This window comes from Mustela putorius, unplaced genomic scaffold, assembly GCF_011764305.1.
Source record: "Mustela putorius furo isolate JIRA1106 unplaced genomic scaffold, ASM1176430v1.1 tig00000407_pilon_pilon_pilon, whole genome shotgun sequence".
NCBI classification, from domain to species: domain Eukaryota; kingdom Metazoa; phylum Chordata; class Mammalia; order Carnivora; family Mustelidae; genus Mustela; species Mustela putorius.
In genome coordinates, this window is record NW_025421373.1 from 20,621,839 (window position 1) to 20,641,393 (window position 19,555).

The window sequence follows — 19,555 nt, forward strand, 5'->3', positions numbered from 1 at the left end:
TTATCATTCAAGTCATGATTGACTTCAACATATCTGGTTCACAGGTTTTAGTATAAAAGCTTAGCAGGTGGAACATACATACTTATATACCAACAAATACACTATTTCTGGAAGAATCCACAAGAAACAAACTAGTGAGGATCCCTGGGACAGATGGGGATGTGGAGGTCTTTAAGTTTCCTTTTATTTCATTTGAATGTTTTTGCTATCTACAAGGACTTTTTAAACTAAAAGCCATAATTTTTAAAAGTTAATTTATTCGGTAATTTCTAACCACTCGTTCTAAGGTATTACACATCAGTATGTGCAATTTGAAGATAATTTCTTAGAAAAGAGATAATGACTTAACAGTATCAGATACAGAACTACTTTAATTTGAAAGAAGTCATAAAACTATGATAGGTGCCTGGAAAGGTAAAAATGATACACGGTTTGCTGTGGATAAGAGCAATTCTTTTGCATGGTTCTGCGTTACTGTATAAAAACAGAAGTCAATATGTATCTTTTTCTATCCTGCCCCATTATTACCACTCTTTTGCTATATGTTGTCCTAGCACTTTAAAATTATATATAGTATCTTCCACTTAAGGCCGTGAATATCACCTAATGGTTAAAAAGGGACTTTGGAGTCAGAACCAGGTTCAAATCAGCTCTGTGACTGTAGGCAACCTACTAGCCTTGGCTTTCATCATCTTTAAAATGGGAATGATAAGAATCTGATAGCTTCTACCTCATGTAGTTATAAAAATGATAAAAAATATATATATATTATGTTTATCACAGTGCCTGACACAAATAAGCATACAATATGTGATTGTTAGCATTCTCTATCCACTGGTTAGTGGATAATTGATGATTTCATCATTATCTATTAGCTATTGATGATTTCATCATTAGCTATGCATGTCTCCTGCCTGCCTCAATAGTATATAGTACATAGATACACATATAGATACATATATGTATCTATATAGGGTATATAGTATATATTTCTCTTAAGAGAAATCCTGGGGGCTTATTTACTAATCTACTTAACTAGAGCTACAGATATTACCACTGAATGAAAAGTACCATTATTAGAGTGGCGAAAGTGTGAAGAGTCGAAATTTCTGGTCTAGGATGTGAATGTTCACTGGGCCCTCTATGGCTCATCCCAAACACAGCCCTCCCATGTGGGTTTTATGCAGACTGACACAGTTGCCACAACGTTACAGTTAATGGTGTGTGCGGTCACTGAATCTTAGTAAAACAGCAGAAGCAATGAGGAGGCAGTCCCCTGTGGGTGAAGCACTGGCATGTACGCGGGCCTGCAGAAAAGCCTCTCCAGGTGTCTGGCCTCTGGGAGATTAAGGAAAGTCAGTGCCAATCACAATGTTCCTGCTGGCACCGAAATCTGCCTGCAGGAGACGTGGATGTCTAGAATGTATCTACCTACCTCATAGGGGTATCATGTGAATTAAAAGGCAATGATTGTGAAATTCTGAAAACGAAAAGCTCTACGCAAATGCTCAGTAGTCTATCAGTGGCTATGTTCAGGATAACTCAAGTATGGATTTTCCAGAGAGATGAGACAGGCCCCAATTTTGAAAAAGACACAGTTATGGAGCACACCAGCAATATTTAATTTGCTGTGAATCTTAAAAGCTGACAATATGCAGGTGCCCAAGGAAAGGAACAGCCTTTCAGAAATTGCTGCACCCATATGCAAAACACGTCTTTCGAAATTTATAATCCAACAAGCAGATTATATCATTGTTACCCTCTTTAATCCTCAGAGATATAATAAATTGACTGCAATAATGTCCTCAAATGTTCACGCTAAGCAAAGTAACCTAGCAATGTTATTTATGGGCATATAAATGTTTCTGCAGAATACGCATGTTTTCTCTCCAAATAGAACATGTGTGGCTAGATTTATACTGCAAACGTATATACAGTCTTCCATTTTGCTGTCTTCGTATTTTTACAGTATAGCTGTGGTAATGAATGTTCAGAGGACAAAGCCTACATAATCAGTCCAGAAAATAAGAAAAGATGTACTACACATGGAAGAGAAACAATTTAAAAAAAATTTTTTTCTTAGTTATTCTAAATGTTTGCAAGGATTAAGAAGATTTAAAATTTAAAGCCACACTTTCAGTTCACCAAAAGGGTAACCAAGAAGAATGACTATCAGATCAACCCTATTTATTCTTTTACATTGGGTTGGATGAAGTCAAAGGGTAGGGGGAATATTAATATTTAGTAGAGATATAAAGGTCAAACCATCAAAATACTTTGAGGAATAAAAATCACCAGGAGAGCATGAGCTCCAAAGAAAGAAAACCTGGGTTCCAATTCTGGCTCTACCATTATCAACTAAACAAGTTACTTAACCCCTCTATGCCTCAGTTTCCTCATCTGTAAATGAGAACAGATGGTACCCAGTGCTATCAAGCGTTTAGTAAATAAAACTACGATTTCAAAATATGAACAGTCCCCAATTGACTACTAGAGGCTTTAAATTTCTCCCAGTCAAGATCACAGGTGGTCTCAAGGTCTGTTACATCACAAAAGCAGTGGTAAAAATTAAACATACAGAACTGGAAACATCTGAGGACTACTATAAACTACACATCTGGTGCCTTCCAGAGCATTTCCATTCCCTCTTTCCTCTCTCCTAATTCCAGTCAACAAAGCTTGTTGATTCCATCTACAAAACAGTCCTCAAATAGGTCCACTTCTCTCCATAACCTTGACCAAGCTGCCACCACCATCTGGACACCTTTAAGAGCCTCCTAACTCAATGGTTTGCATCTACCGTTGGCCTTCTCAGTCACCTCGACACATCAGCAGAAGTGATCACCTTGAAATTCACATCTGTTCATATCACTCCCCCCAGCTAAAACCTTCAGGTAGCATCTCACTACTCAGGCTATAGTTCAAAACACCTACTGAGGCTCGACCTGTCTGGTTCTTCTTTCCTTTTCCAGGTTTGTTTGGATCATTTCCCCTCATTTTCATCTTTGGTTCCTAAAACAAGCTACGTCCTTTCTAGCTCAGGGCCTCTGTGCGTTCTGTTCCATTAGTACCCTTTGCCCCTCTGGCAAACTCTTCATCCTTCAGCTGTGGTTTTAACTTCACTTCATCAGGCAAGCCTTCCACGGTGTTCTTGAAATAGGCTGATTTGGCAGCATCCATGTTCTTTCAGTATTCAGTACTTCTATGTAATTTTCTATGTAATTATCTATCAGTTTCTTTGTTTTAGGCCTGTTCCTCAGTTAGAGGCACATTAACATGATCTCAGTATTTCTTTAAAGATCTTTGCTAAGGGTTTTTATTTATTTCCTGATTTAACTGTCAGAACAATCCTAACACCAGTACTACTATTGAGGAGGAAAGTGAGCCAGAAGGCCTAGGTGCCCTGCCAAGACTACTAAGTACTATCTTCAAAACTTCACCCCAGGCCTTGTCACCAAAGCTCTACACCTCCTCTGGATACCAACAGCCTGACTGACTCACAGGTCTCTGTCCAATTTTGAACTAAATACTGGTGAAACTGATGGTCAAAATACAACCCTCTATTCTGCCTTGTTATAAATAAAGCAATAGGAAGAACCAAAGTTAAGTGTTCTTGGGGCCACACTACAATGCCTTATTAATGGAAAATAATAAAAATAGCTTGAGTTCAGAAAGTACTTTTTCATCAGCATTAACAAAACCAGGAACTTAGGAGGGGAGAGAAAAGGTCCAACTTGGCCGTGACACTAGGCTTGATCACTCTTCCTTGTCCGCAAAGCAGGCAAGCTCTGATACTCGGCAAAGGTGGTCACTGTGCTGATGTCCTTGAAGTCCTAGCCACAGCTCTCAGATTCACCAGCCCCATTTTTCCTTGACCTTGAATCCCTTCCATCTGCAAAATGAGTGGACTAGATAAGCTCCTTGAGGTTTCCTCTAGCATTAGTATTCCATTATTTATATTAAACAAGAAAGAGGAAATAACAGTTACAACGGAGTCAATCATCAATGGCCTCTAGTATTTGGCTGAAAGCCTTGTGGGCAGGTCTCCCCAGACCCCACTCAAACAAGTTGATGGCTGAAGCCTAAGTTACGCAGTCATTTTTTCCTGGCCTCTCTAAGCTATATTAGTAAGACTGAAACCTCCCCTAAGATTTAACCCCACAAATTTTAATAAATATATGACTTAGTAATTCTTTGGGGAAATAATTGTTTGCATAGACTTTCAGTTTTTGTCTTTTAGTCCTTAAATGCAGAAAAACCTGTGATACGAGGGAGATGGATGGGACTTTTTTTTTATGCAGGGAAAGCATTCCCGGAATTGTAACAAAATTAGTTTGGGGAGTGAGGCTGGTCTATTTTTACTCATTGTGTGGAACACATGAGTATCTTATTTGGATCTACAGCCCAACTACCCCCCCAACCCGCCAACACACAGGTCTGCACACTTGCACATGGACACTTAGTGTGTACTTCTGAAATTCTTGGATCACTTTAACAACTGCTAAAGGCAAAGGCATTCCACAGATCTGGTGGCTTTGACCTAGACCAGGGCATGATTTACACCATGGTAATTTTGTGACATTTGGACAATTCTTCCAATATAGTGAGATTCTTCTAAATGTGATTTCGGTCTCTTAAAAACAAATTTAATCCACTGGCATTGATTAAACAATCCTTTAGCAGATAAGAAAATTGGATTTTCTAACTTGTTTCTCTTGGTGACTTAACACATATGCAGCAAATACTTAAGTTTCTAAAAATACTTCATTCAATTTTTCATGGACGTTTTCCACATTTCTGTCAAATTTTCGTGATCTTTTTCTATTTTAACTACCACTCGACTGTTTACAAGTGAAGTAGTAAGTATCAGTAGAAGAGATCTTCAACCTTTTTCAATTCCAGGTGCTAAGCTTTCTCCAGGTTACACCGCTGTATTATCTCAAGCCTTTAAACTCTATTCCTCCAGTTCAGAGTCTCTTTGTAATCAACAGGTTAACAACCCTTTTATCAACAAATTCCTCATGCATCTCCAGTCAAGGAATTCACTCAGGACAGAGATCACTTTTGTTTCTCGACCAAGGTGCAAGCTTTCCAATCGCTCTCTGGAGGGTTTCTTGGCCCTTTAAGTTTTGACAACTTAAGTACCTTCTAAAAATTATGTCAAAGGTAAAAGATCTTGAAGTTAACCATCCAATAAAGTTTGGACTCCCTTTGCTTCTGAAGAAAGAGAAGACATTTCTGTCTTGCTAAAATTGGATGGACATAATCTTTCTTGTTATGCTTTTATTTTAAGAAACAAATTCTCAAAGGTAGATTCTCTTTTCAGCCATTCCCAACTCTTCCAAAAAATATTTTACTTTTAATTGGCTTGCTATCAAAGCATTATAGAGAAACAATTTAAAATAACAAAATTTCACATATAATTCAGCCATATCAGAGCACAGCTATTTTTACATGTTCTTTTCTTGCTTTTCATTCAAAGGCACAGTTCAATTTTAAAACAAACATAATTTTTTTTTTCAACAGAAGACTTTTTCTCTAATCTATAATCTTTTCAGTGGAGGTACTACAATTTAATTAATAAACTCCCTTGCTATAGGAAGTTTAGAGTTTTAGTTCTACAAGTGTTATAAAGAATCACTTTGTGAGTATGGTTTCTTTGATATTACATACTTAAATTCTCAGTGGCATAATTGCTAGGTGGAAAGATGTTAATCTTTTGGCAACCTTTGATTTATATGAATAATTGCTTTTCAAGAAAAAGGACAATCCCAATCCCAATCCCACCACTCATGCATACTACCACAATCTTACCAAGCGCTGGGTCTCATCAGAAAGCAAAACCAATACTGGTAGATTCGAGTTTAAAATTAACATGTTTCTGGTTTATTCTCTAGTCAAATTGAATTTCTGGCCAAGTGGAACCTTTCCCACTTACTTCTTTGCCATTAATTCTTTTTATGAAATTATCTTTTAATTCATTTATCGATTGCCTTCTAGGTACTATTTGTAAATACAATTTAATTCCCCAAGTGGGCCAGCCATAAACTCTAATACTTGTTACAAATATTTCTCAACAGCATTGTTTCCTTTTTTTTTTTTTCCTTATAAACATTGTCTTGTTTATAAACATTTAGAGTTGCTGGAAAACGGAGTTGGTGCCCTTGGTCTCTTCTTCGTGCGTCATCCCCCTCAGCCTCCTGCAGCTGTTCTTCCATCTTCCACATTAAATGTTCACATGCACAGGGGCTTTCTCACTTCATTTTTTCCTCTAGTTATCTTCTCCTACTGTTAGGCTCTGTCATTTATCTTAGGACCTTCCTTCCACCTCCTCTGTTCTTCAATTACACACACACACACACACACACACACACACACACACACATACCCTGATCTAAACAAACACACAGAGACCCAGGAAGTAGGTCTGAACACACCAGTTATGCTTATCTGGAACTCCAGGGGGGACTGGTTTTTTCGGGTCCACTGAACTTACAATCAGCCTGTTGGGCTCTTCTCTGCTGCCTTTCTTCCCCCCCTTCCTTTGTCATCACTAATTATTTTCTCCAACCTCTTACCCACCTTCATTAGCTATAGTGAACACACCAGACTCAACCCATAAGCATCTACCCCTTCCCTCCTCTACCCTTCCTCAGGCCTCTCTTTCCCAAGCCAGTCCTTCCTCTATCATGATGGAGCCCCTTCACTTAGTCATGTGGAACCTCAGCTTTGTTAAGAAAGTCTTCTCTAGGCGCCAACATTTTCTTGTACTTTTCCATTCTCCTTAAGCTAGCCAACAGAACTTTTCCTTTCCCTAACAGCGCCAACCAGGACAAGCATGTGTTCCTTATAATGCTTTTGGACCATGTTACCATAGCCTTAATAATTTCCCACCTGAGGTTGTGGCATCTGCTTACACACGGACCTCTGCATTTCCATTTATCAATTTTCAGAGAGTCCGGTAATCAAGCTTAATGAATTCAATTCTTGGCTGACGTTTGTCCATCACACTCTTCCTGCTTCTATTCTTACAAATGTTCTCCACATTAATGATCAAGGTATCCTCCAAATCTTCAGATCTCCAAGATTACCAGGTCTAATTCACATCTGAGAATTAGAGAATTCTGAGAACACATTTTAAAAAATTTAAAAAAACCTTACTGGTCTTAGAAGTTTTCCCACCTCTTCAATTTTCTGGGAGGTATTATGTAGCATTGGCATTATTTTTTCATTAAAATTTAATAGAATTTACCAGTGCAGCTGACTAGATTTCAAGTTTTCTTTTTAACTATGACTTCATTTCCATTAAACACAGATCTGAGTTTTCTATATCTTCTTAAATGAGCTTTGATGGTTTGTCTTTCAAGGAATTTTTCCATTTAAATTGCCAAATTTATTGGTAAAACATGGTTTATAATACTCTATTACCCTTTTAACTTTTTTAAAAAGATTTCATTTATTTGACAGACAGAGATCACAAGTAGGCAGAGAGGCAGGCAGGAGAGGAAGAGAGAGAGAGAGAGAAGCATGTTCCCCGCTGAGCAGAAAGCCCAATGCGGGGCTCGATCCCAGGACCCTGAGATCATGACCTGAGCCGAAGGCAGAGGCTTTAACCCACTGAGCCACTCAGGTGTCCCATACCCTTTTAATCTTTATAAAACCTCTATTTATATAACTCCTCTTCATTCCTGATACAAGTGTCTCAATATTTTTTCCTGATCTATTTGAGTAGAATTGAAAATTTCATTCATATTCTCAAAGAACCAGGGTTTGGTTTCAATTATTTTCTCTGTTCCTCTTTTTCACTGAGTTCCCACGTTACTTTGGTCTTTAGTATTTCTTTTCTTCTGCTTTACTTTGTTTTTAATACATTCTTCTCTTTTAGTTCATTAAGGTAGTAACTGAGATCACTGGTTTGAGGCTCTTCTTTTCTAACATAGGTGTTTAGTGCTGTAAGTTTCCTCTAAAGTCCTGCTTCAGAGGCATCCCCCAAATTCTGCTGTGTTCTATGTTCACTCACTGAAAAATGTTTTATAATTTCCCTTTGGGTTCTTCTTTGATCCATGGGTTATTTAGAAGTCACTTGGTATCTAAATATTTGGGGATTTCCTGAGTAATCCTCCTGTTACATTGATTTCTAATTCAATTCTGCTGTGATCTGAGAACATATTTAGTATGACTTGAATCTCTTTAAATTTATTGAGACTTGTTGTATATCCTCAAATACGGTCTAATTTTCCACTTGCACTTGAGAAGAATGCCTTCTACTGTCAGAGTGTTTTATAAATGTTAATCAAGTCAAGTTGGCTGATAACACTTTTCAAGTCTACTCTATCTTGGCTAATTTTCTTCTTACATGTTGTCAGTAATTGAGAGTATTAAAATCTGACATGTGGGTTTGTCTATTTCCCTTTAAAGTTCCATCAGTTTTTACTTTGTGTATTTAAAGCTGTTAACAGTTATGTAAATGTTTAGTACTTCTATGTTCTCTTGATTAAATGATCCCATTATAAAATGAACTTCTTTATTCCCAGCATTATCCTTTGCTCTAATATCTACCTCTTCTGAGAACATAGCCACTCCAACTTTCCTTTGTAGCCTGAGACTTCTTTTCCCAACCTATTTGTGTCTTTATAGATTTGTTTCAAGTCAGCATAGAATTGGGTCCTATTTGTTATTTAGTTTTGTTTATTTAATCTGTTATTACTCTCAGTCCCTTAATTGAGTCTAGACCATTTACATTTAATTTGCTTTTTGATGGTTAGGTTTGAGTGTATCACCCTAGTACCTGTTTTCTATGTAGTCCATCTATTCTTGTTCTTTCTCTTTCTGCCATTTTTGGATAATTTTTGGTAATTCCATCTTACCTCATTTGTTGCCTTACTGGCTATCACTCTATTATTTTAGTAGTTGCTTTAGGGTTATAGCACATCTCTTATCACAGTCTATTGTATCTTCAAGCGTTATTATAACCACTCCACATATAAGAACCCTACAATAGTATACTTCTTTTTCCAATATGACTTTTATGCCATTGTTTTCTTACATTTTACTTTATGTATGGTATAAACCCCTATTTTTTAAAACAATTATAAAGAGATTTAAATAAGAACTAAATCTTGTATAATTACCCCTCTAGTCACCATTTCTGTACTTTCCATTTCTTTGTGTAAATCCAGATTCCCATCTGGAATCAATTTTCTTCTGCCTGAAGGACTTCTTTTAACACTTCTTTTAATGCTGGAAACAGTACAACAAAAGTATAATAAAAAGGTATAATAAAAAGTCTTTAATTATCTTTTTCCAAGATATTTTTGCTGGGTATAGGTTGATAATTTTTTTCCCCTTAGAATTTTAATGATGTTGCTCCACAGTCTTGTTTGTACTGTTTCCAGGGAAAAAACCGGAATCTGATGTCATTCTTACTATGGTTCCTTTGTAACATTCATTATCTGCTTTCTAAGATTTTCTTTGTTTTATCCAAAGTTCTTTAGAGAAACAGACCAATAAGAAATATAAATATATATATATTTTTTTCATATATATGTATGAAATTGTTCACAGCCTATATAGAGAGAAGATAGATAGATAGATAGACAGATTTATTTTAAGGAGTTGACTCAGTTACGGAGGCTGGCAAAGTCTAAAATCTACAGGGTAGGCCTGGCAGGCTAAGGAAGCAGGAAACAGTTGATGCTGCATGTCAAGTCCAAAGGCCACCCTGACACAGATTTCCTCCTTGCTGGCAAGTGGAGTGGTGGTCATCTTTCATTCTATTCAGGACTTCAACTGATTGGAGGGGACCCACCCACATTATAGAGGGCTGTCTGCTTCACTCAAAGTCCATTGATTTAAATATTCTCATCCCAAAACACAAACACCCAGGATAATTTTTGACCACATCCCTGAGCACCTTGGCCCAGCCAGGTTGACAGTATAAAATTAATCATCACACTTTATCACTGGTTTTGAGAAACTTTATTATATAACTTTTTAGTATGTCTTTGTTGTAGTTTTTTGTTCTTTTTTCATTCTTACGGTTTAATGAGCTTCTTGGATTTGTTGACAAGTTTTAAGTTTAAATACATTTTAGACCTTATTTCTTCGAATATTTTTTCCTGTCCCTTTCTCCATCCTTTACCTTCACGGACTCCAATGACCCATGTCTGGGGACTTGAAATTGTCCCACAGTTCATGCTGCTCTTTGCACTTTCCACTTTCTTCTCCCTCCCTCAACACTTTGGATAGTCTCTAATACTAATGGCCTTCAAGGTTATTACTCTTCACTTCTGCAAGGTGTAATCTGCCCTGAATCTTATCTGGTGCGTATTTCCACCTCAGAATTGTAGTATTCAGCACAGAAATTTTATATGGGTCTTTTAAAAATTTTCCATGTCTCTACTTAACTGTATGAACAGAAAGAATTCAGTTATAGTAACAGTTCTAAGTCTTTCTTTGCGAATTCCTTTGGGTCAGTTCTGAGTCAGATTCAATTGATTCTTCTTTTCATTATAAATCATGTTTTCCTGCCTTTTTCATGGCTGGTAATATTTTAATGTCCAACACTTGAATTCTGCCCTAAGTGCTGGGTAATTTTGTTTTCTGTTATCTCCTATAGCTATGTTCTAGGATGTATTAAAGTTAGTAGGAAACTGTTTGAGATTTTTGTTTTGTTCATACGATTTCCTAGGTGAGTCTAGAGCACTGCTCAGCTTTGGGCTGATAACTAAGGCAAGACCCTCTTGAGAGCTCTGCCCAGTACCTTGTGAAGTATGACTTAACTAACCTGGCTAGTGGGAATAGCCACAACTTTTAGCCTTGTGTGAACATGGCTAACCAAGGGTACCTTGGATACTCAAGGGAGACCCTCTGTAGATCTCCAGGGCTCTCTCTCTGTATAACTCTTTCCTCTCCATTACTGTCTCCCATGAACCCTAGCTGCCCTGGTCTCCCCAACTCTTGCTCCATCTCAATGTAGGGAGTCCACTGAATCCCACCTCAGTTCCCCCTGGAAGTATGCCATGGCCAAGAAACTCAAGGCAGCAAGCTGGGGCAAATCCAGGGCTCAGCTCATTTATTTCTCATCTCTCAGGGATGACCATGCTTTGTTGTTTCGTATTTGTGTTCATGAAGTTGGTTTCCTATTTTGTCTGTCCCCCAACCCCCTCCCCAACTAGCATGTCCCCATAGCATCTATCGTTGTAAAAACAGATTTCCAGAATACTGCTTCCTCTACTGCTGTCTGACTTGTTGAAAGAATAGTCTATGTTCAGTCTTAGCTAAAAGGGCCAAAGAGTGAAAAGGACAGTTTATACACTGTAATTTCCTCCACTTGTACACCACTCCCTCATCGCTCAGGCCGGTTTTGACTCTAATACGCTGCGCTGAAATTGTTCACTAATGACTGTAATGTCACCACACCCTATAGCCCTTTCTCAGACTTAAGACTGATGATTATTTAACTCTGGTTCTTTTGGCCTCTTATTCGTATTTGACTGTATGATACTATAGAGAACAGCCTGGCTTAGATTCCCTGCCTAATGCAGATGCTAGAATGTAAGCTCCAATGTCTGTCTGTTAATGCATGCTCAGTGCCTAATCAGTGGCAGTCATGTAATAGGTATTCAACTAACACGGGAAGAAGGAATGAAACACAGTTGTGGCTTACTTAGCACCCTTCTTTCTTCTACCACCCATCATCCCTCAACCACCTCCAAAACCCACAATTCAGTTGTCTCTCAAATCCAGATCCAAACTTTCTCTAGTCAGCTCATCTGTTGGCATTTGGATCACTGCCAATACCTCAAAATTAGCATGTCCAAAGCCAAATTCATCATTTATCTTCAAATTGCCTGTCATGTTCTTCCTACTTTTTATAATTCACTCAGTCACTAGGCTAGAAACTGAAGGCCCACTTGACTCTGATCTCTTCCCTTTCTCTATATGATGCAATGCGACTGTCACTGTTACGGAATCCATCATACCTGCCCCTAACCTTCTATCCCCACAATTACAGTCCCTACTGGATCTGCTCTCCATGCTGCAGGCCTCTCTCGGAAGCTCCTTCAGTGTCAGGTCACAACACACCCTAACCTCTGTATCCCCGGCCTCAACCCTATAAGATCTCTGTTCTCTGAATGCTTCCTACTCCCTCCTCTCCTCACTCCATTCCCCTCTGCTCAGGTACTTGTCATCATGAGGCCCTTCCCAAATAGAACATCCTCTATGCCTTCTTCAACTTCTCACATCAGAAATGGATGGTCCTTTTTAGCTTTCTCATGTTTATCATCAAGTACAGCACATATCATGCTGTCATAGCACCTGTCCTATATTAATATTAAACATGCACCAAGTATCAACTGTTTGTCACTAGAAAACTTATCTTTCAGGGCGCCCAGGTGGCTCAGTGGGTTAAGCCTCTGCCTTCAGCTCAGGTCATGGTCCCAGGGTCCTGGGATCAAGCCCTGCATTGGGCTCTCTGCTCAGCAGGGAGCCTGCTTCCCCCTCTTTCTCTGCCTGCCTCTCTGCCAACTTGTGAACTTTCTCTCTCTCTCTCTCTCTCTCTCTCTCTCTTTCTCTGTCAAATAATAAATAAAATCTTAAAAGAAAAGAAAAGAAAACTTATCTTTCTAACCTGACTGTAAACTTCTTGCGGTCAGAGACCTTCAAAAAGGCCTCCAAAAAAGTCACTGTACCTGGTTCAGAAGAATGACAACTCATAGACGCTTGATATCCAAAATGTCAGGCAACTTCACTTCTAACGCAACAGAAAAATCAACTAGCACACAATGATACTGTTAGTTCCAGTAAAGGAACACATTAAAAATTTAATAAAGATATAAAACTTACAATTTACAAAAAATTACAGTATTATTTACAGATGATTTTTTTTATATTACAATTCAAAACTGCTTTTTCTAGCAATAGTGTTTCTGATTTATGCCTCTAGTAAGTGAAAAAGAGTACATTTTTTTATTACTTTCACACATTGTAAGGAAAGGTATTTTGTTTGAAAAGAATTACTAAATTAGTAAGGCTTGTATCATTTCATAACCCATTTCTCCAAAAATATCCACAACTTTACCAACAATCAGCAAATACTATTCTCATCGCAAATCCTAAGCCTTAGGTACCACTAAACTTCACTTGGACTTGAACTGGCCCCCTACCTCTATCACAAGCTGTGTAACGATAGCCACGTCACCATACCTTTGAGCTTCAGGTGACTTAAAGACAGAATCTGGGGCGAGGGGATGGGGAGGGGAGAACTTACCTGCCATGCAAGGCCATTATAAGGCTCAAAGAAGTATGATACTTTATGCAAAAACAGAATTCAAGTTACTATTGCCTCTTATGCTCTCAAAAAAATCTGGAGCTACGCCCAAACTCTATGCTACGTCTGTGCTATCTCTGCCCTTAGAAGCTCACACCCCAGGCTGAGGGACAGAAATGCAGACAGCAGTGTAGCAGGCACTCAGTGACAGAAATACGGACGATATAGAGTGGAGGAGGAGTGCTCAGTTCTGTCTTAGGGAAAAGGAAACTGGAAATGGCTTTACATGGTCCATCTTGAGCTCTGCTCACCCTCTGTTGTTTCACCAATTAGCATGAACCCCTTTTTCTTTTCTTCATCCTTCAATGACGCTATGTCTCTATTGATTTGCAAGTCCACAGTTTCTCATCTACAATTCTAAAATCTGAAGAGCTCTAAAAACCTAACTTACTTGATGGCAAATCCTTATCCTAATAGCGGTAAGGCTCTTCTTGGTCATCAGTACTTTTTCTACTTGATAGGAAATCCTAGTTAATGATTCCACCACTCACCTATTTCCTAAAGCAGGACTGGAGCCATCTTTGACTTCGTTCTTGCTCACCTTCCAAATCCAAAGAGCCACTAAGTGCGCTCTCACTCCCTCTTCCTTGTGGCAACAGCCTCTCTTGCTCACTGTGGGATGTCTGGCAGCGTCCCTGGCACCCACCCAACAGAAGCCAGTAGCCGCCTCCCTTAGCTGTGACAACGCGAAGTCTCTCCTGATTGAGAACCACTGCCTAGACTGACTTCTTGGCCTTATCTAGAAACAACATAACCTGGTCAATGGTTCCTGCACTGACTCTCCTCCAGATGGGAGCTCTGAGGAAGCAAGATTCAGCCCATGAGCTGAACTGTTGAGGGAGTGTATGACCGACACGAGCAGGCCAGAGTGGCTCCCCCAGGGGACTAGTGCTCAGTGAGCCTGAGATGAAGCTATTTTGTTACAGTACTAGAACTCCAAGTTTCACCATTAGTTTGTACTAATATTCTCCTGAGCCTGACTTGTCCAGTGGCACTGAAATATCCAACTAGAGAGATACAGGGTACAGATATTTAATGCCACTAAACCTTTCACACTCTATTTTGAAAAAGAGAACACCCAAACATAAATAAACTGACTGAAACATTAACCACAAACAGAAGGGAGGGGTCCCGCAAACAGCATAGGAGCCTAGAACATTTTGGGGGTAAGAAAGAGAAAGCGGTAGAACCCTGCACAGTACCCACCTGTGGTCGACACGACGTTCTCGGCGCTTTCACTGCAGAGCTTTGACAACAGACTGGTCTTGCCAGAGCCCGTGAGGCCTATGCAAACCAGGTCATATTCAGGTCTTGCAGGCGGTGGTCCCTTGCAGCAGAGTGCTCTAAAACACTGCCAAGAGAGGGGGGAAATGGGGCTCTTTTAAATAAGACTGGACACAAAGCTTAGTAACATTTACAATGACTAAGTATGAAGAAGTAATTAAATAACCTATTCACTGTAAGTTGGAAAGGTAACTTCAGGATGGAGAAACCCAGAAGATACCACCAAACCAAGTGATCAAAGTTACCATCCCCAGGAACAAGACCTATGTGGACCTCATGGCTCATCTGCTGCTGCCAACAGGGACCCTGCGAGGGGCACGACATCCTTGCTCAGCTTCCCCACCAAAAATGCACAGCCGCAATCTAAGCACGAGACACTCTGAGGAGCGTTCCACAAGATAGCTGGCCCATTCTCTAATATCTCAGTGTCTTAAAAATCAAAGAAATGCTGAGGAACTGTTCTACGGCAGAGAAGACTAGAAACAGGATAACCAAATGCAATGCCTTCTGAATCGGACCAGAGCAACAGGCAGAGGAAAATGGCAGAAGTCACACTTGGACAACAGGTGAGGGCTGACTGGAGACACATACTAGACAACACTGTGGCCTGTGGTCATGTTTCCTGAATTTAATCACTGTACTGTGCTTTATAAAAGGAAAATCCTTGTTCTGAGAAAACACACACTAATCAAGTATTTAGAGATGAAGGGTCTTGATGCCCATGACTAATAGCTTAAGAAAATTTCTTTTCTTTTCTTTTCTTTTTATTTTTTAAGAAAACTTCTAAATCTGTGTCTATCCTCAGCTCTATATGGTGAGGAGTAGATAAGGCCAACACAATACAATGTTAATGACCAGTGAAACGGAGAGTCACAGCGAAATTCTTTGTATTCGCCTTTTAACTCTGGTATCTGAAAATAAAAAGCCTTCACACATCAGTCACTGGAGTCTCTGTATATATTACTGCTATCTTGAGCCATGCCAAATTCTCTTTCAGGTCAACTGACCTCAGGGGGCTATGAACCGTTGTGCAGTCTGGGCATGGCAAGGACCTGTTTGCTCTCCAAGAGTTATTAAAGGGAGGGAGATTTAGGAGAGCAGAAATTAGGTAGTTTGCGATCTTTCTGCCTACTTTACATTCATTTATTAGGGGCCAATTCTGTGCCGACTTACAGAGCCTGAAATATTCAGGTCCTCAATCGTTCAGGAGAGAAACAGAGGGAGAGGGAGGGAGACCTACGGACTGCTAGATGATCTGGAGATCCTGAGAGAAGAGACCTATAACAAGTCTGTGCTAATTCTCATTCAGATAAAATCTGAGGCCTAACTGGCTATTTCATAAGTCAAGCTTGACTAGTTTTCTCTCCTCTTTTTCCTACCTAGTTGGTCAGCAAGTCCATACCTCCTTCGAAATAGCTCTAGAACTTGTCCGCTTCTCTGCAGTCCAAGCCACCATCACCTGGACAACATCAACACTCTCCTGCTGGTCCCCATATACTCACTCTTGCCCTCTCTGTTCTCCATGGTGGCCATCATGAAGGTTTGTAAAAACAAAATCTGATCTTGTCTGTTTAACTCCCTGCAGGGAGCTCCCACTGTTCTAGGGTCCAAACCCTTATGATCTACAGGGTCTTCCAAAATCTGAATAATCTGCTCCAGCAACCCCCACCCTCCCACCTTTGCCCAGCCCCTTCTGCCATCCCTTTCCACTCACTCCTCCCTCTACTCTGCCCCCAGTCACACAGGTACTCTACACGTAACTCCAGGCACTCCCAGATGCCATTCCCTCTTCCCCTAGCTCTTGGCTGAGTGAACTCGCCAGCTTTCAGATCCCAGCTTCAGCACCGTTCTCCAGGGGCCCGTGATCAGATCCTTGGAGAATGTTAGCAATTTGTGTCAGGGTCTCCCAGCTTATCTGTCAAGTCATCATCTGACACTACAGATGCCCAGGGGCTGGGCAGTTCCTATTTACCACTAAACCATCTCTTTCCATCTTTATCCCAGTGTCCCCAGGGCTTAGCAGAAGACAGCATAGAATCTACCTTCAATGAATAAATGTTGAATGAAGAACCCACGACACTGACATTTCACTGAAGAAAAAAGAAAATGTAAAAACTACTAGGAAGCTTCATCTGGTCTCTCCTGAACGCCTCATATTTCAAGAAAATGGTATCAAAATAAGAGTAAACCTTGACCCTTTCACTTCCCTTCAATGCCAGAAGTTAGTTCAGTTCTCAAGAGTAATTTTGCTGTACAGGGTCTACTTTCCCAGTATAATAGACCTTTTTTTGTCCTCAGTTCACTTCTCAGCTTTTAAGAGGCTCTGCCTACTTCTGGTAAACAATTCTGTGATCATCTAATCCATATTCTTCACAAATTTATTAAACTCTAATCCTATTTCCGCTCCGTCTTTTCAAGACTGAGGAGCCCTAATTACTTCAGTCTGCGTGCATACAGCAACCCCTCCTGCTCTCTTATATTAGTTGCTGTTCTTTGGCATTAAACTTGAGTTCAATTATCCCTTCTCCTACAAGATTAATGACCACAACTCTGAAGAGCACCCTAGATGCCAACGCATCATATCCTGGATTCCCATGAAGGTTGGTTGATAGTGGGACTTTCTGCAAACTCTATCCCTGAGTCTCCTGGATTAGTGATGAGTTTTTCGAAGAAGCAGATGTATATATGCATGTGCATGTACACGCACAGATACATGTGCTCCCCCAAAGAGGACCACCGGCTAGCAGCTATTCTCTTGGGAGAGTTCTGCCACGTTCAACTACGTCAGGCAACACCACTAATCACACTGTGGTTTCTTTCATTGGGCTACTTTGATCTTCACTAGGGAAAAAGGGAGAGACCCTATTCCTGCTCCCGACTGTCCATTTCTTGTTCATCTCCTCCCCCAGAATTCCCTCAGTCCATCTCCTGGAGGGAGACTGACACAACTAACCTGGTCCAAACAATCAAATCTTAAATAGAAAACAAAATTGTAGGTGACTGCTGTATTGCCCTGTTTATGTTGTTCACATACCGGTATTACTCAATATACTTTGAAATTCCAAATTTCACCTTCATGCTCTTTTTAAAACCCGAATATAGGGGGCGCCTGGGTGGCTCAGTGGGTTAAGCCACTGCCTTCGGCTCAGGTCATGATCTCAGGTCCTGGGATCGAGTCCCGCATCGGGCTCTCTGTTCAGCAGGGAGCCTGCTTCCCTCTCTCTCTCTCTGCCTGCCTCTCCGTCTACTTGTGATCTCTATCAAATAAATAAATAAAATCTTTTAAAAAAATCCAAATATAAAAGTATTTATGGCCAAACTCATTAATATCTAAGATCACCTGTTAATTTTCTCTAGGTTGCTAAGGCATTTTGGACATGAAAAGACATTTAGCAGTGATGCTGTAATCCACACGTGTGTTTCATCTTTCTTTAGATTCTCCACAGTGATGTTTAAGACACCTTATAGGACATCTCTCCTCTCCCCCTCAGTCTCTTTCCTGAATTCCAGGCTCTATATTTTCAACTGTTCTGGAAGAACCCAAACTTAAATCTGAATAAAACAAAAGCCTTCCCCCACCCCCCACCTCCAAAAACACAGTCTATGGAAATCAGGTATTTTGGAGGATAAAAGGCATAAAGGTTAGATTGACAATCATTACAAGACAGAATCTTTGAAATAAATCACAGAACCTTTGAATATTTATTTGAAATAAATAAATCCTATGCTTGGCAGGAATTGTGTCAGATTTTGAGCCAACAAAATAAGGCTTTTAAAAATATTCTATTTCAAAATGGGAAAAGAATGTTCATGTTTTTTTGAGTCAGTTCCTAAAAACTGTACAGTCTTCACTTGTTTTTCATTTTAAAACTTAATGAAGCTTTGGATCTCATAGTCAATTTACTTAAAATTACTCATTTTGGCCTCTAGACTATACTGTACCAAAGTTCATTGTGTCTGTCTCCTACAGCAGCTCTCGCATTGTTAAAAGTAAGCCCCTTTCACTGTTGTACAATGCTAAACACAATGCCGTCGGCAGTCCTGACAGCGAGTGGCAAACTCAGGCTTCATTCCCAGGCCAGACACTAAGGCATTGTGTGACTCTGTTCAGGCTCCATAAACCTATCCATGCTTCAGTTTCCCCATGATTAACCAGTAACGTTTTAACACTATCTGCCACTTCCTTTCTTTAGGAGGATGTTCTGAGGCATCAGTTCAATGCATTTTGCTACAAGAAAGGCACCATACAAATAAATAACCGTTCGTCGGGATGCTTATTTATCCTAATGTATCCTAGGTGATAGTTTCCTTGGGCAAGGGTCTGGCAGCCCACATGCTGGTGCTTTCCTTTACCAAACCAGCGGCTTCCACAGGCTCTGTCCCCTTCCACTCCAACCCAAGACACTAAAGACACACAATCCTAGGCCCTCACTTGCAGCATGGACTAGAGAACATGGTGAGTCTGTGTTATAACTACGGGATGGCGGTGGGGGTGGTGGGGGTGGTGGGGGGCGTTGCGCACGCGTGTGCAACCAAGGTCATGGTCTCTTGTCTAGACTGCTTCAGTTCACAGGTCTTTTCACACAGGGTCTGTTATGACTTGTTCCTTTTCAAAACTACCTAGTGTATCTGGGCTGCAGGATATTTCCCTTAGCGTGGGTCTATAAGCTTCTACTGATGTTATACACGAGGAAACCACAGCGTGCCAAGGTCTTGAGAGAGGGCAGAGACCGGAATCACCAGAAATCTGTGTCACAGACTTCAGACAAATCATACAATCTTTAGCTGAAAGGTGGACTAACTAAAAAGACAAACAAAAGCCTCAGCAATATTTGCTTAAAGGAGAACGATCGCGTGTACTGGGGTTAAGGGGAAGCCAAAGATTAAATTGTGAAGCTCAAATGAGAACTTGCATCTCAGATGGGTGACCTAGCACTG

The 19,555-nt window shown here is 40.1% G+C and overlaps 1 protein-coding gene across 3 annotated transcripts in view; it reads right to left on the reverse strand.

Moving 5' to 3' along the window:
• The window catches only part of ARL15 (ADP ribosylation factor like GTPase 15), a 394,584-nt gene that overhangs the window by 241,556 nt on the left and 133,473 nt on the right, over positions 1 to 19,555 (reverse strand). For all 3 annotated transcript variants that reach the window (XM_004737893.3, XM_004737892.3, XM_013051269.2), the window contains one exon: positions 14,540 to 14,684. In XM_004737893.3, the coding sequence (XP_004737950.1) occupies positions 14,540 to 14,684 (145 nt within the window). The remainder of the gene's footprint in view (positions 1 to 14,539; positions 14,685 to 19,555) is intronic.